The sequence below is a fragment of the Leucoraja erinacea genome, chromosome 12 (genome assembly GCF_028641065.1).
Source record: "Leucoraja erinacea ecotype New England chromosome 12, Leri_hhj_1, whole genome shotgun sequence".
In the NCBI taxonomy this organism is placed as follows: Eukaryota; Metazoa; Chordata; class Chondrichthyes; order Rajiformes; family Rajidae; genus Leucoraja; species Leucoraja erinaceus.
Window position 1 is genome coordinate 17,972,122 of NC_073388.1, and position 25,929 is coordinate 17,998,050.

General features: G+C 41.8%; 1 protein-coding gene across 1 annotated transcript in view; it reads right to left on the bottom strand.

Annotated features, from left to right (window-relative positions):
• The window catches only part of frmpd3 (FERM and PDZ domain containing 3), a 107,760-nt gene that overhangs the window by 42,423 nt on the left and 39,408 nt on the right, over positions 1–25,929 (bottom strand). Inside the window, 5 exon segments of the mRNA XM_055643694.1 lie at positions 2,827–2,963; positions 11,941–12,060; positions 15,090–15,221; positions 21,664–21,771; positions 24,596–24,700. Of these exon segments, the coding sequence (XP_055499669.1) occupies positions 2,827–2,963; positions 11,941–12,060; positions 15,090–15,221; positions 21,664–21,771; positions 24,596–24,700 (602 nt within the window).

Sequence of the window (25,929 nt, forward strand, 5' to 3'; positions counted from 1 at the left end):
TGCTGTCTATCCTTGGCACTAGCAAGCTAAACTGGGAGGAAAATCCTTGTTTTCCTAGAGCTGCTCAAGAGATCAGGAATATTTGAAAGAAAAAAAACATGAAATGCAGTCACATCAATGCAATTAATTACACAACAGAAGAAAAGTTTGTAAATACATTTAGTGGCATAGTTCAGGTCAGGAATGCTGTGGAATTTCTTCCTACATCAGGTGCCCTAGTTACGCAGATATTGGTGCATGTACTGTTCGGATCGATGATAATAAACTAACGCAGATAGTTTGGCGATGCTTAACTGATTGGGAATATCAATCTTGAATCTAAAATTCACCTAACCATGTTTTTCAATGAATGTTACAAACCCACATAATTTTTACTCTTCATTACTTTCTCACACGATATCACAAAGCTTTCTAAACCTTTTGGTACTTTCTGCCCTGGAAATGTTACAAAAATCAAGGATATATTTTAATCTTTTGCCATTGTCACATCAAGGCTTGATTATACCAACTCATTCCTGGCCGGTCCCGCTCATCCTAATGCCAAAAATTTGAGGGCACCCACGAATTCTATTACCAAATTATATTCATAGTGCTTCCTGATCTACACAGTTAGGCAGGATGCTCTCCATCTGATTATATATGGATGAATATTACTAGTGCTTTTTATGTAAATAAAAAGGTGCCAGTTTGCATACCATTGCTTGCTGTTGCATGCTAACCAGTCAGCAAAAAGACAATACATGATTACAATCGATCCATTTACAGTGTATAGATACATGATGAGGAATAACATTTGAGCAAGATAAAGCCAGCAAAGGCCGATCAAGGATAGCCCGAGGGTGAACAAAAAGGTAGATAGTAGTTCAGCACTGGTCTCTGGTTGTGGTAGGATGATTCAGTTGCCTGATAACAGTTGCCTGATAATCCCTAACTGTTACTTATTAGTTTAGTTTATACTTCATTATGTTGCGCATGTTTTTTTTAATCTACATTCTTATTTTTATAGGATATTGCTTATGGCGGTTTACATTATCAATTAATTGCAATGCAGGCAGGAATAGCCACCAGGCCTAAAATTGAGTAATGGCTTCATAGTATCATAAAGACGCACAAGACAGAAATAGGCCCTTGAGCTCTTCACATTCTATCAATACTAATTTCATTTAGATGCATTAGATCAATGGACTTCAGAAAGATCTGGGAATTTTAAATACAGGGTAATAGCGAAAACCACTTGCATTGCTGTTTTACAGCAGCTATAATGGGGCTTTTAGAATGTATTCATGCATATGGCATTCTGGGCAGATCCTCATTGCATTAGGATCTGCCCAGAAAGTAGACATGTTCCTCTGCCCAGATTATGAAATTCTGGTGATTGTGATGATTTGCAATAGATTCTTGAATAATGCCCACTTTCTCAGGTCCACATGCAGGTGATTCATGCTCTCAAATCAAAAATAATGACGTTGCTGGGAAACTGATTATTGCTGCTAATGAGTGTTTAAAAAGTAAAATACATTTTTTTAAAGTCATTTTTAGTTCAAGGAATACAGGTGGAGAGATGCATAACCTGTTAAAATCCTGTTATTTTTGACGATAAATCCGTTTCCAGCTGTATTTGTATTGATAACATTGTTCCAACACATCATTGTTAATGTGGCCCCTTTTCTCCTGACCTGCTGAGTTACTCCAGCACCTTTTGTCTAACTTCCTTCTATCCAGAGATGCTGGCTGACCCGTTGAATTACTCCAGCACTTTATGTCCATCTTTGGTATAAACCACAACCTACACCATTCTTAAGGAAGCTAATGAATAGTAAAACATAATTATGTTATTTTACTCTGCTAGATTGTGTTGGTTCAAGGTAGATAAAACATGTGTGATTGTGCAAATTTTTTTTACAGGAGGCTTGGGCTATAACCTAGTTGGGTCTATTCCAAGCACGTTTTACATGCCAAAGCTCAACTGCTACTGGTCTTAATTGCTCTATTTTTAGATCATGTTGAACTTCATCAAGTTACTGTTGAGTACCCAAGAATTTGTGAGACTTCCTAATAATAATTATTTCTAGTTTCTAATAATTTATTTCTAATAATAATTATAATAATTTCTGGATCATCAATCAACAGAAAGTAGTAGTGTTGGCTGAACCCGGAACCCTGAACAGAAACCTCTGGAGACCTTGCGCCCCACCCAAGGTTTCCATGAGGTTCCCAGAGGTTCCGGTCACTCTCCATGAGTCACCAGAGGTTTTGGTCACTTGCCTGGAAAGCCTCGACTGAAGCGCGAGCTGCATCTACTTGTTAAAGATCCTATAGGATCTTTGCTACCGACCGCACACACACACACATCGTGAAGGTGGGGGCCAGGGACAGCGGAGGAGCGCTTCTGCGCGATGAAGAGAAAGGTAGTAATGTAATAATCTGTTGTTTGTTTCAAAATTGTACAGATTTTCCTTAATTTCCCGTGTCCAAATTAAAAAAATATTTTGGATATCTAATTGTATTGTTAACTATTGTCTACTGTTAAACTGTTTTTAAATTAATGGCACATTGCCATGAACATACATGTAGATCATTTCTCTTCATCCACCCTTAGCTCACATTGCTCTTTGCATGACAATGAGGAGTGGGTGCAGTGCTCATGTGGGGAGAGGCAATACGATTGTTGAGAGGAAACTGGTAGTAGGTCGGCTGACAGTCTCAGCAAACATGCCTATCAATATGATCTCTCTCTAGTTTATTCCCTCTCCTTAATTCAGGTTGTTAGCTTCCGCACTCTCCCCTCAAACAAATCTGTTGTACCTCTCTTCTCAAAATACTTACTCAACATTTCTGAGTGTAATCTTCTGATTGGTTCTTGCAGTAGAGATTGTGATATAGATATGTAATGCAGTCAATTGTAGCATTATGTTTTCCGCCAAGTCACCACTGAAACGTTCTTTCATCACATCACTGCAGCTCTGCAGGTGGAAAGTAAGAATATTTGAAGTTAGCTAGTAAATATTAGAAAGACACACATTTCTATGATCTCAATTTTCTTGTCTCCTCTCAAGGAGCCATTGATTTCTGGTGGGAAACGTTGCCTGGTATTTTGCTCAGGTGATAATTTTCACACTTGAAACTGAAAAGAGTGTTGTCTGGCCTTTTGACAAAAGGGGAAGTGTGGCTAGGTAGGGAGCTGTGGAGATTAAGAGGGTGGGAGATGGGAGAAACACCTCCTCAGTCCTGACTTCATTCGACACAAATCCAGTTGTGAAATTCAAACCAGAGTCTAAAGATATAGATAGAAATGGACATTTAGTTAATTTATCAATCAAAGGTTTGGAGGTATTGAAGTGAACTAGAATAATTTAAACCAGTTATGATAAAGTTTCTCAAATCAGCACAGAACAGTTTGACCTTGAAAGCCTCAATCCTATGGAATGCTTTTGTCCTTTTGACTATAAAGGAATGATCACTGGATGAAACATCACATATTCATGTCTTCCAGAGCTGTTACATGACCTTTTAGTTTTTAGAGATACAGCACAGAAACAGGCCCTTCGGCCCACTGAGGTTGTGCCGACCAGAGATCACCCTGTACACTAGCACTATCCTACACACTAGGGACAATTTACATACCCCGGTAAATCAATTAACCACCAAACCTGTATGTCTTTGGAGTGTGGGAGGATACTGGAGCACTCAGAGAAAACCCATGCTGTTAGAGGGAGAACATATAAATTCTAACTAAAGTCTAGTCTAACTGGTATGGAAGCACATAAATTACCACACTGGCAATGTCCTGAAAGACAAGGCAGGCAGACTGGGTGTTGGGCAAGGTAGCCAGCTGCAATCACCATGCTTCACTGCAGGTATGGTATTGGCCAGGTGATGAGTGGTGCCTGGTTTCCTCCAGACATGCCGCTTGGCATTCAGGCCAATGAGTTCAATCTTGTTTTCATCAGACCAGAAAATCTTGTTTCTCATGCCTTTTGGCAAACTACAAGCAGGCTGCCATGTAACTTTTACTGAGGTGTGGTTTCCATCTCGCCACTCTACCATAAAGGCTTAATTGGTGGAGTGCTGCAGATATAGTTGTCCTTCTGGAAGGTTCTCCCATCTCCACAGAGGAGCTCTGGAGCTCTGTCAGAGTGACCTCCCTGACCAAGGCCCTTCTCCCCTGATTGCTCAGTTTGGCCAGGCAGCCAGCTCTATGAAGAGTCCTGGTGGTTCCAAAGTTCTTCCATTTAAGAAAGACGGAGGCCACTGTGCTCTTCGGGACCTGCAATGCTGCAGAAATTGTTTAATACCCTTCCCCAGATCTCCTTAGCCTCCTCCTCTCTTTATTGGCTATATTGAAGTGACCTGACTACAGAACACAGATTTGATCTTTGAGCAAAGTGATGAGAGATTTCTTTGATAGCTCTCCCAAATAGCAGCTTCTCGTTAATATGGACAAAAGAAAACTCTTTGTCAAGTCCTTTATCAACACCAGCTGCCTGGGGAGACACAATAGTTACGTGCAACTCTCCACACTAAACATCCAATACAAGGGACAGCACTGTTGTGCAATGGTAGAGTTGCTGCCTTACAGCGACAGAGAGCTGGGATCAATCCTGAATACGGGTGTTGTCTGTATAGTTTCTCTCAGTGACCGCATAGGTTTTCTCTAGGTGCACCAGTTTCCTCCCACACTCTAAAGACGTGCAGGTTTTAGGTTAAGTGGCTTCTGTAAATTGTCCCTTGGGTGTAGGATAGAACTCGTGTACAGGTGATTGCTGCTCGGCATAGACTTGGTGTGCCGAAGGGCCTGTTTCCACGCTGCATCTCTAAAACGGATTCAATACATACATTTGGCCTGCCTTGCTGTCACAGAATTATCCCCCACATTTTAATTTTAATGTCTGGTGCCTTTGTCCAAAGCCAGTCATGAATACTACGTCTCGCTGGAAGGACAAAAGGATGACATTCTCAATGGAACTATCCCAGCATGAACAAAGAGGATTGTGGGGTTTGGTTGGGGTGGGAGTAGGAGTGGGAGTGGGAATGTGTGGCAGCCAATGGACACTGGACATGGTTATAATCGAGGTAGATTGGGAATATTTATGTTGTTATATTGCAGGGAGTAGTTGCAAGCTACCTGGTTCTACTAAACTAGAAATTCAAACATTGTACTGCAAACATTTATTTAAATCAATTTTATTCCAATTTATTTTGTGTGGTAAACAAATAAAATCAACAATTTAAACATTTATTTGTAAATATCACATAGCATAATTTTAAGATAACCCGAGGCAAATGTTCAAAAAATGATAAATTGATTTTTATAAGAGATAAACTCTTTCTCACTCAAAGTTATTAATCAACTGACAATAATCTTTGGAATTAAAAATGCAACGCTGGAAGCAATAATAGACCACTTTAAAATATGTATTACTGTGTGAGATTATTTATTAAATTCATGCAGAGATACATCATTTTATTGATACATTGGCCGTGACTATGTAACACGATGGAATATTGATTGATTGAGTTTGTTTGTAGTTGATTAGCTTGGATAAGTGCAGCCTTTTAATGGGCTGATGTCATCTTAGGGGGAAGTCATATTCATCCATTGAACATGATCAAACTCATCAATGTGCACATCACTGTGCACTGTGTTTTGCAGCAAAGTTTTAGGAAGAAGATAGATGATGCTTCATTTCTTTAAAAAAATAAGGTTGTTAACTCGATATGTGAACTGACTGGGAATTTAGCTATACAGACAGCACCCGTATTCAGGAGCTCGATATGGGAAATAAGGTTGTTAACACGATATGGGCTGAGTATATTTTCTAAGACTTTCCCGGATGAGTTGGGAAGGGGGATGTTGAGGGAGGGAAATGTAAATAAAAAGCAATATTTAAAGTGGTAATGGTAGGGGATTGTATAATTTAGTAAATAGATAATATCCACTTAGACCATGGTATTATTGATTATTAATTTATGGTACTACTGATTATTGTATATTTGTTTGTGATGTAGGGCGTGTAAAGATGAAACAAGTAAGAATGTCATTGTTCTGTTGCTGGTACATGTGACAATTAAACACATGACTCAGGCCACAAAATAATGCGAAAACGAGAGACAACGTGGGGGGAATTTAGAAAGAAAAGGAGAAATTCCAATTATCAATGTCAAATGGAGGGATTTGTAATATGGTGTCAAGACAACAGCTTCTTCCTCAATATCAGCAAGATGAAGGAGCTAGTTATTGAATTCAGGAGACAAGGTGGTGTACACACCCCAGCATCAACATCAATGGTGCCCAAGTGTAAATGGTGTACATATCACCAACAATCTGTCCTAGACCAACCACATTGAAACAACGGCAAGAAAGCACACCAACACCTTTATTTTCTCAGAAGTCGAAAGGGCCTGTCCCACTTGGGTCGTCATTTACGCGACAGGCCGGTAGTGACTGATGCGCGATGGTTGCGTGCGTCATCATGCATCCGCACAGCCGTCTGGAGCGTGTGACGTCATTTGAAGATGGACACAAAATGCAGAAGTAACTCAGCAGGACCGGTAGCATCTCTGGAGAGAAGGAACGGATGATGTTTCGACCTGAAACGTCACCTATTGCTTCTCTCCAGAGGTGCTGCCGGTCCCGCTGAGTTACTCCTGCATTTTGTGTCTGTCTCCAATCGTCTTGGCCCCATTCTGGGAGTAGGAGTGGGGGCGGGTCCGGATCCGGATCTGCAATTGCCGTGAGCCCCAGGCCGAGTTCGGCGATTGTTTGCCTGCTTCTGCTGCTGTTGAAGGTGAGACGTTGCGTCGCGCCAGGGTCTTGGGCCTGTCCCACTTTGGCCGTCAGTTACGCGACAGGCCGGTGGCCCGCGAATATTTAGTTTAGGACGAAGTCGACGCTCCTCCACACCACTCCATGCGCCCATCCCGTGCTACCCACACGCCACCCACAGCCAAGTGGGACAGGCCCTTTAGGAAGTTTGGCATGTCTCCAATGATTCTTACCAACTTCGACAGGTGCTTCATAGGAAGCATCGCAGCATAGTATGGAAACCACGCTGCCCAAGACCACAATAAATTGCAGAGGGTTGTGGATGTCACCCAGTTCATCACACAAACCAGCTTCTACACTTCAAACAGCCTCAGGAAAACAGCCAACATTATCAAGGGCCAATTATACCCTAGTCATTCTCTCTTCTTCCCGCTCCTGTTGGGCAGAACCTTGAAAGCATGTACCACCAGATTCAGGAACAGCTACTTCCCAGCTGTTATCAGACTATTGAATGTTTTTCTCATAAGCTAAGGAAGTAATCCCGAACTCACAATCTACCTCATTGCGATTCTTGCACTTTTTTAATCTGCACTTTCTCTATAACAATAATGTGATAATGATATGTGTGACACTATATTCTGCACTCTGACACTTTTTTCTTGCACGTACGTCTCCATTATACTCATGTGTAGTATGATTTGATTGGATAGCTTGCATATAAAGTTTGCCACTGTATCTTGGTACACTTAGCAATAATATACCAATAGCAACTTTGGAGCAAATCACAAAGGTGGGAGCAGGCAAATGTTTCAGTTGAGAGAGCACCATGAATTAAATTAGAAAGAATTTTAAATAAGTCTAAGCCATGTGCAAATTGGCACAAAGTACCTACGATAAAATATTCTGATAATAGGTAATTTACTTGCGACATTAACTTTATTTCTCCAATCCCATTTGCTGCCCGACCTACTGAATGTTTCTAACATTTTCTGAGATGAAGCAGTATTAATTAATTCATTCATCATTGTTGAAAACATTAACAACGCAGTGGTGCTGGTTTGTGACGGGAACGGTGACAAACGCACCACACATCCTTGTCCTCCAGTTCCTACGGACTTCCACCGCTGGGTATAGGATTTTGGTGTGTGTGCTTTATCATCATTCATTACAATGCTATGTACGACAGTGATCGCAACTTCTACTGAAGTGTGGATGGCCATTGGCTCGCTCAACCGCCCTTTGACAGGTCTTGTTTTTAGTCCTGCTGGCAAACAGGTGGAGGAGACGGTTTAGTCACCGACTATCCGACTATGGAGGAGGTAGCACGGGATTACATGGTGCCCGTGGCTGGGTGAACTCCCCCCGACCTGACCTATTAATAGGATGAGATCTATCTCAATGGTAATGGCAGCGATGTCCTTGTGGAAAGGATAAATTGTGAGATATTAAATGATTTAAACTTGTGAGACAGATAGAACATCTGTAATAAATGAAACAAGCCCAAATGTCACTTTGGTAGGAAAGGAGAACAAAGGACAGACTAACTTACAGGAGAAGATAAATGGTGAGGTAAAGAGTTATAGGATAGACCCCTAACAATGAGAGAAACTGCTATTAAGAATCGGTTAAGTTATAGCTGCAACAATTCACGCAATAGGGACAGCCAGGACAGGGAACTAGTGACAACAATACATTGGGAGGAAGCAGTTGTAGGGATCACACAGACATAGCTGCAGAAAAATAAGGACTGACATATAAATTAGATAGATTAAATAGATTAAATCCTGAAAAGAGATCAGGCAAAATAGTGGCTGTACCTATTTGCAATAATGATGGGATTAGCAAAATATGACACAGCTATCAGTAATTCACTTGGAGATGGATAAAAGATGAATCAAAAATGATACGGACAGTCTAAAATAGAACTAAACAAAAAGGAATTGAATCAAGAAATATGCAAAGGAAGGAGAAAAATGGATAAATAAAACATAATGTAACAACCCTGGGGAATTTTAATTACTTCAAAATTAATTGCTGAAGACAACATTCAGAGAAGATTAGAAAGCATAGATCCTACAATTTGTTCATGGCAGGCAGCATTTATAGATACCTCAATTAGTGCGCAGAATGCATTCCTTGGAATGAGAAAGCTAATGGAATCAGCACCAAAATTATGTATGGGTGCATTCCTGACAATGATGCTGATGTCCCTGTTGCTGCATTATGTTGTCCCTGAAACCTCGGTATGAGAAACTGGAGTTCTTGCAGCAAGGAATCGTTAATAGTGCAGGGTGGAGAGGCTGTCAGTGAGGGCTGATGTTGAGGGGGCTGGGGTAAGCAGTGCAGCTGCACATTACTGTGATGTGGTGTTGAGGGCTGCACCTTGGCTGCAATGTGAGTGCAGTTAATTTCAAGGGATTGACAGTGGCTGTTTCATGCCTAGGCAGAACAATGAGAGAGACTGTAGGATCCAGACATACTGTAGGTCCCAAGCAATGGCCCAACTCACCGTGTTGGCTCAGAAGAAGCCTTCAGCCCCACATCTCAGCAATGAGCGGCACACTGCTGGCCTTGCCTCACCCAGCAACAATCCTCACTACCAGCCTCTCCACACTGAGTCAGAGTCACAGCAAGGAAACAGGCCCTACGACCCAACTCTTCCACGCCCACCAGAGATACCCATCTAGACCTAAATCAAGACCTGTCAAAGGGTGGTTGAGCGAGCCAACGGCCATCCACACTTCAGTAGAATTTGCGATCACTGTCGTAGTCTAGTCTCATTTGCCTGCATTTGACCCATATCCCACCAAATCTTTCCTATCCATGTTCCTGTCTCTATGTCTCTTAACTATTGTTATTGTACCTCCCTCAACCACTGCCACTGGCTGCTCTTTCCTTATATCCACCATCCTCTGTGTGAATAAGTTGGCTCTTAAGTTCCGATTAAATCTTTCCCCTTTCACCTTAAACTTAAGCCCTCTAAGTCCTTGATTCTTTGGCCCTGGGGAAAAAAAGACTGTGTGCAGTTGTGGATGAGTCTTAGCTGTGGAAGTATTAGGTTTCCTGCTATGCATTGCACAGCCAGGTGATGTCTTTTCTGAAGAACAGTGAGTTACATACCTGTTCTCCAGACCAGAGAACCAAATGTGCTATTATAAATCCCTGATCTGTGCAGTACCAACAAAATGAGGATTCACTAATGGATTTACTAATAGAGATTGAACCAGACCAAAATAAAAATAGACATTTAAGGGAATTGGTGCCAAAATATAATAAGGCTATTAACGTGACTCAGTCCAGTGTAATGGACAGGACAAAAGATCACACTGAAAGGTTGGAAAAATAATTTTGCTATGAAAAGAGAGTCTCATAGTCTCTTGCCCAGAGTAGGGGAATCGATAACCAGAGGACATAGGTTTAAGGTAAGGGGGGGAACATTTAAAAGGAACCTGAGAGGGTAACTATTTTATCACAAAGGGTGGTGGGTATATGGAATGAGCTGCCAGAGGAAGCAGTTGAGGCATATACTATTGCAATGTTTAAGAAACAGTTAGACAGGTACATGGATAAGATAGGTTTGTATGGATATGGGCCAAATGCAGGCCGGTGGATTAGTGAAGATGGGACATGTTGGTTGGTGTGGGCAAGTTGGGCCGATGGGGCCAACGCTGTATGACTCTATGGCTAAAAATGCACAATAGTGAGGCACAATACTGAGATGTAAAATATCAAGGGGAAACATTCTATATGGGCAATAAATTCCAGGAAAAATTTATTTCGCCAAGAATAAGAACAGACTAAAAATTATTGTGACATGGTAAGAGCGTGGAGGGGAGGGAGAAAATGTAACTTGTTTAACTGATAAACATTGGCAGCAGCAAAAAAAATTCAAAGGCCAAAGAGGAACTAAGTATTAAAATTTAAAGGAACATAAATCAAAACAATAAAATATTCTGCAGGTTCATAAATAAGAAAAGACTAGAAAAATGAGAGGTTTAAGAAGGAACCGCAGATGCTGGAAAATCGAAGGTAGAAAAAAATGCTGGAGAAAGTCAGCAGGTGAGGCAACATCTATTGAGCAAAGGAAAGGCAATGTTTCGGGTCGAGACTCTTCTTCAGACTGATGTGAGGGTGGGGGGGGAGAAGAAAGGAAGTGGCAGAGACAGTGGGCTGAGGGAGAGCTGAGAAAGGGAGGAGAAAGCAGGGATTATCTGAAATTAGAGAAGTCAATGTTCATACCGCTGGGGTGTAAACTGCCCAAGCAAAATATGATAGAGAGAGATCACCGGCTTGTACTCGCTGGAGTTTAGAAGGATGAGGCGGGATCTCATTGAAACTTATTGAATAATGAAAGGCCTGGATAGAGTGGATGTAGAGAGGATTTTTCCACCAGTGGAAGAGTCTAGGACCAGAGGGCACAGTCTCAGAAAAAAAGGACGTGAGAGAAAGGAGATGAGGAGGAATTTCTGAAGCCAGGGGGTGGTGAATCTGTGGAATTCATCGCCACAGATGGCTGTGGAGGCCAAGTCTTTCGGTATTTTTAATGTGGACATTGATAGGTTCTTGATTAGGTAGAAAAGCAAAGGTTATGAGGAAAAAACAGGAGAATAGTGTTGAGAAGGAAATATAGATCAGCAATGAATGAATGGCAGAATAAACTCAAAGGGTTGAATGGCCAAATTCTGCTCCTATGAATTATCAACTTATGACCCTTCTGTTTGGTTATTTGTAAGGAATTATTCCTTTGCTCTTTTTAATCTTATCCATATGAATCCGATCTTGGTACAACACTAGACATTCCTAAATTCTACTGCTGTGATAAAATTCTCCAAGTGTGACTTCACCCTCATATTTTTCTGCTTTGCCACTTTTTCAATTCTTTACTTTCAATTTCCCATTATACCTTTCATATTTATTCAGAACCATGAAATTACATTTTTGGGAGTATTATATTATTTACTTTTGTTTAATAGATGAAAATTATACATTTCTTTAGAAAATTTATGTTAAATCCATAATAAGCATAGTTTAGTCTAAGAAAATACTCGATGATCCATGTGAACTTTGCTAAACGCATTTTGTAAAGGTTTTATAGCATGTTCTGTGGCCTTTAGTTTTGTTCGTTTCATCTTTCCAGAACCTTACCAAATGTGCCAATTTTCCGCTGGTCTTACCTGAGCATACAAGTAGTCAAATGCCACTGGATCCCTCCTCAGTAGGTCAACTGGGTCCTTTGGAAAAAAGGTGATCCTGAGGATGCATTTCATGGTGTTAAAATGGCTACGTTGCACAACCTAGCAATGGAAATTAAAAACAGAAACTTAATGTGGGAAAAACCATTTGAGTCTCATTAAATCTGCTACATTAGGTGATTATAAAGCACACTCTATAGCAAATGGGAAGTTTCCCAATTATTCGGCGGCACGGCAGTGCGGCTGTAGAGTTGCTTCCTTACAGCATCAGAGATCCGGCTTCGATCCCGACTACGGGTGTTGTCTGTACGGAGTTTGTACGTTCTCCCCGTGACCTCGTGGGTTTTCTCAGAGATCTTCAGTTTACTCCACTCCAAAGACATACAGGTTTGTAGGTCAACTGGCTTGGTATAAATGTAAATTGTTCCCGGTGTGTATAAGATAGTGTTAATGTGCGGGGATCATTTGTCGGTGTGGACTTGGTGGGCTGTTTCAATGCTGTATCGCTAAACCAAACAAAAAAAATTAAACCGCAACTTTAAATATAATGTGTTCTCTGCAGCTTTGTGTTGACATTTATGTTCAAATTTGGCTGCAAAATTAGAATACAGTGTCACTGGCAAATTCAATGATTCAACTTGGCCCACACCGCACTCTCATTACTGCCACATGGGCTCCAAACCAACCCTGGCAGACCAGTTAAGGTGCCTCTTGCTGTTAACTATAAGAGAAACACGTGATAAAGGTATATCTAATTTCCACCGATGAGGAATACAAATTTGGCATAAACTGGAACAACGTTTCGATGAATTTCACACTTGTTCTCAAATAGACAACTGGTGTAAGAACAAGAAATTTACAAAGGAGTAATTTTCTTTTGAAGAAAGGCTCATTGCTGAAGTAGATTCAGGTGGATTTATTCTCAATCCATCTCTGACCTGTTGAGAGAGGAGCTGGCCAAGGTTGACTGGAAAAGGATCCTAGCAGGAATGACAGTGGAATAGCAATGGCAGAAATTTCTGGGCATAATCCAGAAGATGCAAGTTCATTTCATTCCAAAGAGGGAGAAAGATTCTAAGGGGAGTAAGAGGCAACAATCGTGGCTGACAAGGTGAAGTTGGGGATGGAATAAAACTAAAAGAAAAGATGTGCAACATAGCAAAGAGTAGCGGGAGGCCAGAGGATTGGGTAACTTTCAAAGGACAACAGAAGGTAACAAAAAGGGCAATATGGGGTGAAAAGATGAAGTACGGGGGTAAGCTGGCCAAGAATATAAAGAAGGATAGTAAAAGCTTCTTTAGGTATGAAGCTTTTACTTCGCTAGAATTTAGGAGATTGAGGGGGGATCTTATAGAAACTTACAAAATTCTTAAGGGTTGGACAGGCTAGATGCAGGAAGATTGTTCCCGATGTTGGGGAAGTCCAGGACAAGGGGTCACAGTTTGAGGATAGAGGGGAAATTCTTTAGGACCGAGATGAGAAAAATATTTTTCACACAGAGAGTGGTGAATCTCTGGAACTCTCTGCCACAGAAGGTAGTTGAGGCCAGTTCATTGGCTGTATTTAAGAGGGAGTTAGATGTGGCCCTTGTGGCTAAAGGGATCAGGGGGTATGGGGAGAAGGCAGGTACAGGATACTGAGTTGGATGATCAGCCATGATCATATTGAATGGCGGTGCAGGCTCGAAGGGCCGATTGGCCTACTCCTGCACCTATTTTCTATGTTTCTATGTTAAGAGAAAAAGATTAGTAAAGACAAATGTGGGTTCCTTGAAGGCAGAAACAGATTAAATTATTATGGGAAATGGCAGAAGAGTTGAACAGGTACTTTGGTTCTGTCTTCACTAAGGTAGACACAAACAATCTCCCAGATGTAGTAGAGGACAGAAGATCTAGGGAGACAGAGGAACTGAAAGAAATTTGTATTAGGCGAGGAATAGTATTGGGTAGACTGATGTGATTGAAGGCTGATAAATCCCCACGGCCTGATGTTCTGCATCCCAGGGTACTCAAGGAAGTGGCTCTAGAAATCGTGGATGCCTTGGTGATCATTTTCCAATGTTCTATAGATTCAGGATCAGTTCATGTGGATTGGAGGGTAGCTTATGTTATCCCACTTTTCAAGACAGGAGCGAGAGATTACAAGGGAAATTATAGACCAGTTAGCCTGACATCGGTGGCGGGGAAGATGCTGGAGCCAATTATAAAAAAAGTAATAATGGCACATTTGGATAGCAGTAAAAGGATTGGACCAATTCAGCATGGATTTATGAAGGGGAAAGCCTGCTTGACCATTCTAGAATTTTTTAAGGATGCGACTAGCAAAATGGATGAAGGAGAGCCAGTGGATGTGTATCTGGACCTTCAGAAAGCCTTTGACACTGTAGGCAAAATGAGCACAGAGAATATAATTTTTCTCCACATCGTCTGGGTTGGGGAATCAAAAACAAGGGAACATGTGTTTAAGATGAGAGGGACATGATGTAATATGAACCTGAGGGGCAACGTTTTCACTCACAGGGTGGTGGGTGTATGGAACAAGCTGGAATATAGATGGATGAGAGGATATCTTATAGAAAGGATGAGAGGATATCATAGAAAGGATGAGAGGGAATCTTATAGAAAATTATAAAAGGACTGGACAAGCTCGATGCAGGAAAAATGTTCCCAATGTTGGGGGAGTCCAGAACCAGGGGCCACAGTCTAAGAATAAAGGGGAGGCCATTTAAAACTGAGATGAGAAAAAAAAATTCACTCAGAGAGTTGTGAATTTGTGAAATTCCCTGCCACAGAAGGCAGTAGAGGCCAATACACTGGATGAATTTGAAAGAGAGTTAGAAAAAGCTCTAGGGGCTAGCAGAATCAAAGAGTATAGGGAGAAGGCAGGCATAATGAATGGCGTTGCAGGCTCGAAGGGCCAAATGGCCTCCTCCTGCACCTATTTTCTATGTCTATGCTTCTATGTATAAATCCAACTGATCCTCTAATGCTTATGCATACTAACCTAAAACATATCACTATTGTATGGACAGAAGCAATGGAAAGAGAGGGGAAAATTATCAAAAGTGAAACAAAGGAAAGAGCTGTTACAGCACTAATGTCAGTGTGATGTTGACAACTGCCTATACTAACCTGTATCAAAGTCTCTGCTTCAAGCAGCAGCAGAAGTTTCTTCTCTGGACCTTCATTGCCCACCTCCAGCACCAGTGCAAAGTGTTCTATGCACCTGAGAGACAACCTTTCCTGTAGCGTGAGAATCACGTCCTACAAAAATATAACACTGTTTAGGTCAGAATCTGAGAACTTCTGGTACAGGATTCACAAGGGAGAAACAGTTAATATTATTATAAAATGATGAAACAAATTTCCCTTTGTCCTGCAATCATTTGTCAATAAGCCATGTTGTTTGGTTACAGTCATAGAACATACAAAGTAAAGCACAGGAACAGGTCCTTTGGCACACACTATCTGTGCCAAACATAATGCCAAGTTAAACTAATCTCTCTGCCTGCATGTGATCCATATCCCTCCATTCGCTACAGATGTATGCGCGTATCTAAATGCCACAATCCTATCTATTTCCACCTATGTCAGTGAGATTTAGGCACCCACCACTCTCTGTAAGAAAAAAACTTGCCGTCTGAGTTTAAATGCCTACTAGCCTTTGGCATTTCCACCCTGGGAAATATGTTCTGATTGTCTACCCGATCATACATTGTACAAAGGATGGTTGCCTTTGATAGTGTTTAAGCAACCAACCCTTGAACATCTCTGCAAGGTTTGGCCCAACCATCTTCAGTTGCTTCACCAATGATTTTCATTCCATTGTAAGGTCAAAAGTGGGAACATTTGCTGATGATTTTACAATATTCAATTCCATTCATTCCCCTAAACAAACAAAGCAGTCCATGCCTGCATGCAGCAAGACCCAGGCATTGGTTGAGAAGAGGCAGATAATCTTGCACCGCAAAAACATCAGGCAATGGCCACCTTGAACAAGAGGGAGTCTAACCATGTATCCTTGATGTTTAATTGCAAAATCATCACCGAAGCACCACCTGGAGATGACCATTGGCCAGAAGCACTGATATATTTTATGGTTACCCCTTGATATGATACCATTTCCAACGGTAGGTTTGTTAATATCCCTTGACTGACATGATATGCCTTGAATAGCATCCTGGTCACAGCAAAGTGATGTTAAGGTAAATACAATGCCTAGATGTTTCCCAATGTCCAAGAACATGCTGTTGAAGGACAAGGTTCTATTGTTTGGATTGTTCAACTCAATTCAAGTTGAGTTTATTGTCATTTGTACGTGCGGTGAGGTACAGGTATGATGAAAATCTTACTAGCAGCAGCATGACAGGTACATAGGCAACACAACACAAACATAAATCGTACATAAATTAGACATAGATTCTGCAAGGCAATGACAATCAAAGTGTGCAAACCATGAGGCATCGATGTAAAACACAATTAGAGATCAACTCCACAATAACGCAATGGGCAGACCATTGTGTTCCATTGCCAAGGTAGGATTAGGGTTCTGCAGGTTGGATCAAGAACATAATGGTTGTAGGAAATTAGGTGCTCCTGAACCTGTTGGTGTGAGACATCATGCTTCTATACCTCTAGCCCGATGGTAGCAATGAGAAGAGTTGGATGGCCCAGATGGTGGGAATCCTTAACGATTGATGCCACCCTCTTGATGTTGATATTCCTGAGGGTGGGGATGGCTGTGCTTCGAGCCTGCACCGCCATTCAATATGATCATGCTGATCATCCAACTCAGTATCCCGTACCTGCCTTCTCTCCATACCCCCTGATCCCCTTAGCCACAAGGGCCACATCTAAGTCAAAATATATAATGACACAGAGAGTTCCAGATGCTGCAGTAAAGTTAGCGGGTTTTACAGGATTTCCCCATCCTTAAGGTGACCCCTTTCGGATTGAGAACATCGGGAACAATCTTCCTGCTCCATTTCGAGTCGAGACCTTTTTGTCCAGACTCCCCTCTCAATCTTCTCTCTGTAAACCTCTATGCATCTTTCTATAGCTTGGAACAGCTGTACAAGGCCATGTTGCAACCAGTCTGGATATTTTTTACTGCGCATCCATGGAGGTTTGTTAGAATATGCAGTGATATGCCAAACGTCTAGATTTCTCAGTAAGTAGAGGTGCTGGCACACCTTTTGCTCGTAATTACATTTTTCTGTGCTGAGCCCAGCATCATCTGAGATCTGTACCATGACTCAGGAAGGTTCGCTGAAGCTGCCCCTATCGGCCTCTCCATGTTGCCTGACCTGTGCTCCTGATGAAAACTGAGTCCACAGGTAGGAAAAAACTGGCTGATTTAAACCAAAGAAGACTCAGCTGCGGGTGCAGCAGCATCTTTGGAGCGAGGGAAATAGGCTCCGTTTCGGGTCGAAACCCTTCTTCAGTCCACCATTCTCTGTAAGGGTTTCGGGAACCTGAAACGTTGCAACTATTCCCTCTGCTCCATCCATGGAGGTTTGCTGCTGCACCAAACGCTGAGTTCTCAGTAAGTAGAGGTGCCATCTTTCGTAATTACATTTATGTGTACCCAGGTCGATTCTCCAGCATCTGCAGTTCCTATCTTCTCCACTGCCGATAATGAAAACTGACACACTGTTTAACGACTTACCCTTTTTGAAATCAGTGATTAGTTCCTTGGTTTTGTTAATGATGAGTGAGATGTTGTTGATGCTGCTCCGCTCAGCCACCGGTTTTATCACTCTCCTGTTTTCTTCATAATTTTCAATGAGGGTGGAGAGAAACTTCATGATGTAATCCTGGAAGCATAGTGCATCATCCATGCTTCTTTGTTGAATCACCATATCACTAGAAAGATGGCCTTTGAATACACTTTCAGGAACATTGGGTTCGCTGGTACCAAGAGAGGTTTAAAATTGCATTTTCCTTGGCATCGAAGAAGTAAGATGATCTTTGGCACAAAGGCCAGAGCAGTTTTCTCATCCTTTAAGATTATTGAGTATGAGAATTCTTTTCCCTTCCAAAAGAGCTACATCTCACCCACATCAAACACTTCTTAAGAAGGAGAAAAACCACCTTGTGATGCATGGTACCAACTCGCTTGGAACATTTCTGTTACCATGGTGCCTGCACCTGCTGGTTTCTTCACAAGGAAGTATTATCCAGAAATGTTCAAACCAGCCGTGGCTGGCCTTGAGGTGTCAGTACTTTCAAAGATCTAGCATCTTTCTCTTCCTTTTTCAAGTCTTGCCTTACCAATATTGTTTTTTCCTGGATCATTATCAAGTTCAAGGGCGCATGCTGCTGATTCTCGTTTTTTTATACAGAAGCTTTAACATTAAGTGGTAACTCCGTGATATTATCTCTGTATAATATCACACTTTTGTAACACATGATGCACTTCCAAGGATGATAGTTTAAGCATTAGGTTTTTTTTGTTTTCTTTTGTCATGCATGGTTCACACCATCAACGCTGCAACCTTTAGAGAATGGCTGACCTCTGACATTATTTTTTAATTTCTATTAATTGTATCTAGCTTATTGTCAATAGTTACTAGACCAAGTGGGACCCGTTGGGTCCCGTCCCCACAATGCACGGTTGCAGGGGGTGGGCTGCGGTGTCACACACACACTAATCACCCCCCACACACACACTAACCACCCCCTTTGATATTATATTAATATTATTCATTCTCTCCTTTTACCCCATCCCCCGCCCTATCCACTCACGCAGAACCCCCAACTCGCAGGCACTGCTAGAGAGGGAGAGGGAGGGGGGTAGAGAGGGCAGGGGCAGAGGGCAGGGGCAGAGGGCAGGGGGGCAGGGCCGTAGGGCAGTGGCAGAGAACAGAGGGCAGAGGCAGCTGGTAGAGGCAGGGGCAGAGGCAGAGCGAGGGCAACAACAGAGGCTGAGAGAGGCAGTAACCTCCCCACCAGGCGCCTACACGAGGACCCCGGGCGAGGCAATGAGGGGGCGAGGGGGCGGGCAGGCAGGCGGGCAGGTGGGTGAGCGACGACCAAAGGACTGCGAGTTGGCCCGCTGCAGTCCACAGCTATGATCAGTAGTCTTCAGTCCAGGGCCCGACTTCATCTCCGGCTGCGTCTTTTGAATAATGGAGGGGAGGAGGGCGGGGTGGGGGTGCCATCACTCGCAGCGCGAGGAAGAAGGCACGCAGACCCATTGTGACGTCACCAGTAAAAGACAGTCGTGTTTAAATTCGAGAAATAAAGCATGAAATTTTCAGATAAGGTACTCTGCGATAACGACCGCCACTACCATGTTGTAGAACTTCAAGGAGCCCAGCAGAGCACGCAACATGACTTGAGCATGGGTTTAGCAGCTTCAATCCAGATCCCTGGGGGGGGGGGGGGGGGGGGGGGGGGGGAGGGGGGCTGGGCCCACGTAACTCGCAGCTCGTGGAAAACAGTGCCCAGCAGGCGTTGAAAATTCTGCACAGCTTGCCACGAGGAGCAGAGGCATTGTGACATAATCCAGCTCGCTTCAGCTCGTTAGATTCTAAAAATACCTCAGATTGGTGAACAATTTTAGTAAAAAGCTTGGGAAATAATGAATCAAATATTCAGATGAGGCGATTTTCGAGATCATGAGGTAAATCTCTACCGGAATATATAAAAATTGTCACCATTAGCACGTCGGGTTTTCGAGGAGATGTGAACCACAGAAAACACACAAATACACACACAAATAAATACATCCGCAGCCAAGTTTTATATTATAACTAGACCAAGTGCAGACCCGTTGGGTCTGCTCCCCCAATGGTGTGATCCCCCAACCCAATATTCCACCATGCACCCGTCTCCTCCAACGGGACTGAACCCGTTCCCTAATGTAAGATTCCAGCACTCCCCTGCCTCCCTCAGCAGTGGATTTAAAAAAAAAATTCCAATTTCACCTGCCCGGCCTGCTGCAGCAGTTCCAATTGCAATACCAATTGGCCCTCCCCCTCCTGTTGAAGCACTTGCTGTGATATCCCATTGAGGTGAAAAGTTCAGAGTGTTCCTGTCTTGCAACTTTGTTTTGAAGTGTGTTGGAAGCTGATAGGAAGGAGCAGCGAATCAAAAGGAAGAAAGGCAGCCGGCAGCCGGACGGACGGCAGGCGGCAGCCACAGACTTTTATATAATAACTAGACCAAGTGCAGACCCGTTGGGTCTGCTCCCCCAATGGTGTGATTCCCCCAACCCAATATTCCACCATGCACCCGTCTCCTCCAATGGAACTGAAGCCGTTCTCAAAAGTAAGATTCCAGCACTGCCCTGCCTCTTTAAAAAAAATCCCTGCCTGCTGCAGCAGTGAAAAGTTCAGTGTTCCTGTCTTGCAACATTGTTTCGAAGTGTGTTGGAAGCTGAGGAAGGAGCAGCCGTCAACGAATCGAAAGGCAGGAAGGGATCCGTACTGCAGGCGGACTGATTTGAGTTTTATATATATATATAGATAGATAGATAGATAGATAGATAGATAGATGGATAGATAACTTGCTGTTATTGCTTAGAATAGCAGCAAGCCTCAGGACTGCTGGGGAGATTTGAAGCCTTTTTGAAGGGCTCACAGAATACTTTAAATTACTGTTAAAACACAAAGTATGTGCTATAACACAAGATAAGGGCTCAACCGAGAAAATCAAGCTCAATGCCAAAGTAGTATCTAACCTGCTTATGCAAACCTATGTGACAGGACAATACCTAACTCCATATTCAGTAATAAACTATTTACATGTTTACAAACTTTTGCTGAATCCTGATAACAAGCAGAGGTCTTCACAATATGTATTATGAGTGGAGATTGATGTAATTTTTTCTCTAGTGAAAATCCATCATAAATTGAGGACACGTAGCATAAGAAGGCAAGAAGGTAATCGTGGAAATTTGTAAATTGAATTTCCATAAGTTGTGGAATACATGTAGTGTTATATTAATTGATCTGAACTTCGGAAGTAGAATGCAACATTTACTCATACCTACATCACATGAATATACATGTAGTTCTGCTATCACGTGATGGTTGTGTTACTTGTGAAACCCTGTGTTATAGAAAATTGTGATATAAAAACAATTGTATCAATGGGGAAAGTTAGTTACGGGCTCAAGAGATTCAGACTTGCAATGACAGCGTCTTTTTCTCTTGCAGGATTTTCAAAAATAAAGGTATTTTTAATAGCCATGTTTATTTTTGTTAATGCAACCTAAGAAAACTAAAAGATGTGTGTTGCACTGTTATAATGTATCATTGCACAAGTGTTAATCCAAGTGTTTGCATGTCAATTTCTATGGCCACCTGTGGTGAACCTGATACACTCTGTTCTAAAGGGACAATGGTACCTGATTACCGCAGAGAGGTTACATGGATTTCTTTTGCTACTAGACTGTTTTTTTTCCAAGACAGCTTTTTTTTCTGCTTGTCAATTTCCAAAGTAACTTTTAAATGGTTCTCTCGTTCCCATTAAAAGCATATTATAATCAATTCTGCCCATGTAATACATATAGTGTACCCTCATTCAATAACATTGTATCCTTCGGCACATGTTTGTCAGCAGAAATAAAAAGCAAAGCTAAACCGAATTTGCAAGTTTCTGTTTTATACCCAATTAATTTTCACATTGCAAATATTCATAACTTTCTACTTTTTAATCAACACAAATAATTTTAATTCTTCTTCTTAGACAATCTTACCCTCACAGTTGTTCTACTATCAAAGGTGAACGATTTCATCTGACCGTTTTCCAGATACACATTCAGCACGTTTGAGATCAACATTAGAGTTTCCTCTTTCATAGGGTCCTGAAGGAGACAAAAGGAAGTTGATTTTATTCTACTGCCTGCTGTAAATATCCTCCATGCAACCAGCAAAATTGTCCTCATATTTTTGCTTTCAGATCCTCAAATTGTGGCTTTAATCTATACACCACAGTTAAAATTTGAGAATATACTCGAAGATGAACTGCAAACAGGGCAAATATTGCACAATTAGAACTGGCATTCCTTGGAGGAAATACTCAGGCAACACCGTTAAAACTGTTCTTAACATCACCCGGGGGGGGGGGGGGGGGGGGGGGGGGGGGGGGGGGGGGGGGGGGTATCCCCAGCGCAGAGGGAGAAGAGGAGGGAAGAGACTGCAGACCTAAGACTTTTGCCTCCATCACAGCGAGGAGATGCTGGGTGGACTCACTGTGGTGGACGTTAATATGTGTTTATTGTTGTTTTATTGTATTATATGTATGACTGCTGCAATTTTGTTCAGACTTCGGTCTGAATGACAATAAAAGGCTATCTATCTATCTATATAAAAACATCATTGCATTGTTCATGACTATCTTCCTTCAAACATCGTTGCCATCATCAAGTTTGTTGAGATTGCACTCCCTCAATTCTTATTACCTATGCTTGGTGAGATAATCAAGTAGAATAGCTTCAGTGCCCTTGCCTGCAAGGTTACTTCTGCAGTCCTCCAAATAATTATTCTTGATCTCTTCATATTTTTCAATCACATGCAGTTGCTCGGCAAACCAGCTAAAATCATGGTGTAAGTTTTCACATTGCACAATCTCTCCTGATCCACCCACTGTCTCAATGTCATCAAACCGCTTGTCCGACAATCAATGCTGGACAAAGAAACAAAAATGTTGGGTACACTTAAGTCTTTGAATCCATTCATTTCCTTGCCAATTGCTTCAGACTCAATCTTTGAGTTGTACTTTATGCAGAAGTGAATTTCCAAAACATTTTGTGGCAACACAAAGTGGCTGCTTCTATCTCTGTAACCTCACCTGACTCCATCTGTGCTTCAGCTCAAGTGCTGCAGGATTCTCATCCATGCCTTTTGTATTTCTAGGCCTGATGTCTCTGGCTGAATCTTCTCTCTTCCCTGTCTGCACTCTGTTAACTGAGGTCAGCCAAAAACATTGCCTGTGTCCAAAAATTGCAACTCAAAAAACAAAAATGTTGTGTACACTTAAGTTTTTGCTGAAACCCTTCATTTCCTCCTGAATAAAAAAATGTCAGATTTTAATGACTCAAAAACCCTCTTTGCTGTTTGTCAACTCTTATGCAGGGTCCTTCAATTTCCATCCACATTTTTGTGGCTTTCCTCATCTGCTCTGTACAAAGATGGCTGCTGCTTCTCTCTCTGTCCTCACATGACTGCTACTCTGCTCCAATGCTGCAGCATCAAGTGCTGCAGGATTCTCATCCATGCCTTTGTATTTCTAGGCCTGAATGTTTCTGGCTGCCGTGCATCTTCTCTCCCCTTGTCTGCACTCTGTTAACTTGAGGTCAGCCAAAACACTGCTGCCTGTGTCCAAACTTGTCCCAGTTCAACTCACCCATTAATCTTGTGCTTGCTGACCTAAATTGGCTCCTGAATAAAAAATGTCAGATTTTAATGTTTTGGTTGGTGTTTTCAAACCCTCCATTGCTGTCCCACCTCAACTCTAACCTCATCAAGCCAGGGTCCTTCAATGTGTCCAGAAACATTCTACTATTGGTGGCCTCATCTGCTCCTCCCAAGATACTATGCTCCTGAATTTCCTCCCCAAACACTTCAACCGTTCTATCCTCATTCATTATGCTCTTTTGACCAATTTCTGGACATTTGCTAAATAACTGCTTTTTAGCTGAGTGGCAAATGTTGCTCCATAGAGAACTGGGTAATTGGCCACTTAACCCATATTCACTTTCTGTCTAAGAAAATATCAGTGACTACACCATACATAATTTTCCAAGGTCCTTTCAGTTATAACAAAAATAATGCTAGTGTCTTCCATATTCATGAGGCAACATAAAGCACTTAGGAGCCAATTAATTTCTTTTCTGAGATGCATTGGTATTGTAAATGATTGCTGTTGTTAAATTGTTCATAGTAAGGCTCCGGAAATGGAAAGGGATATGTGACCAGTTAATCTAAATGGAGGCATTGCAGGAAAACAAAATTATGTTGGGAAACTGGGAGCATTTAAATGGGAGCATTTACTTCTAACTATACATTGCCCACCCACTCCTGTACACAATTTTAATGAAGGACATGCATTCACATCTCTTGCCAGGGTTATGAAACCAAATCTTTATTATGGTGGTTAGGATCTACTGTCAAACTACATTGCAAATTGGATGCATTTTAACTGAGGAAGCAATTGGATGTACAATTTCTGAAGACTTATATTTCTCGCCCTCATTTGAATGGCACTACTGATACTCATGGAATTTCCTCAAATCACTTCCCATTTCTGATTTAATTTGCCATTGATTCCTGGTGGATGGCAGTTGAAAGTGATGGGTTCAGAGTAGATTTCTGAATGATGCTGGGGACCAATAAATGTTATTCAGGAATGGGATTCAGTGAAGTTCACAACAGGGGCATGGAAGCCAGTAGCTGTGGATGCCCAAAGTATCCTTTTGGGTCAAGACAACATGGGCTCCACTGCAACTCATGGATTTCAAGATGCTCTTTGGACATTAAAGTGGAGGTGGCAGGAATACAGCATGAACTCCTCCCATCATCTTAACTGGCAACTATGCCACTCTAACCAAGCAGGCAGGTGGTGTTGTGATGGGTATTTGTGGGTTAAACTTTCCCTTTAGCATCTAACGCATTGCTGCAAGTACTCACAGAATTATTTCCATTGACTGTAACCTCTTCGGAAAACCGCACTTTGACAGGGTTTGTCCGAAGCTGTGCTTTCTTGGCGGCACTGATAAAGGCAGATTTTGGAGACTGTGAAATAAAAAGCAACATCAGTGATAAAGAGGGAACTGCAGATGCTGGAGAATCGAAGGTTACACAGAAAAGCTGGAGAAACTCAGCGGGTGCAGCAGCATCTATGGAGCGAAGGAAATAGGCAACGTTTCGGGCCGAAACCCTTCTTCAGACTGACATCAGTGATGATTTGTCAGTATTAGAGCAGCACTCTACTTCCATCCAAACACCTTGTCGAACAAATAGTGCCAAGCCAGCTTATGAATATTTTATGAAGAAGGCAATGAAGTATATTAAATATTTCAAGTTTTAATTGATCACAATGGGTGCTTGGGAAAGTGATAATTAAGTTTTTGATTTTAAACTTGTCTTTTTTTCATTTAGTCTGTCCAACCAAACTGTTAATTTGTTCAACAAGTAACTACAAAATGATCAAGGTCCCAGAATTTTCCACCAGGAACGAACTGCATGCTCTTGTCATTGATTTCCATCAGGTGATAAGTTCTGCTCTGCTATTGCCAACTTGCAATTGCAAGTCAGCTCCAGCCTTTAGTTGTGGGGTCTGATTTGAAATCAGAGCGTTGTGTGATATTATTGTGGTATGGTGGAGCTTAATCTAGCCTAAAACATAACTCTATGAGCTTTGACAGCCGGCAAAGCCATATCAAATTCTAAGCCATTCAGAAGCACATAAAACGTGCAACAGCTACTAAAAATCAAATAATTAATGAAAAATACATTAAAATATGCAAGTGTTGAAACACTTTTATACAACTAAAAGCATTTCACTACATATATTGCTAAACTCAATTTAAATAAAATAAGCAGTATTAATGTTTACTTTTTTTCTTTGCAATCATTCTTCTCCATTCTTCATTCAAAATACATGGAGACACTGTTTTTGCATAACTGAGAAATTGCCATGGCAATCCCAAACTTGGTGCATGTGCAGAGAACAGTTGGCAATTCTGTGAAGAGTTCGTGGATTTCCCCATGAAGTCCGACTCAAAGTATATTTTGCATTTATATCCGTGAAGTGAAGCGTTTGCTGACAGACAAGGAAGATGCGTACAAGAGAATAACAAGGAAATTGTACAAATAGGCAATCCAAATGAGGGCAGTTTAACTATGACACGAAAAATGTAATTGCTCTAGAGGCTCCACCTCTTTAGTCGGGGAGTAGTGCTTGCTTGGCACTTGTTTCACTGGATAGTCTTCATGTTAGCACATATATGACACTCTTTGAT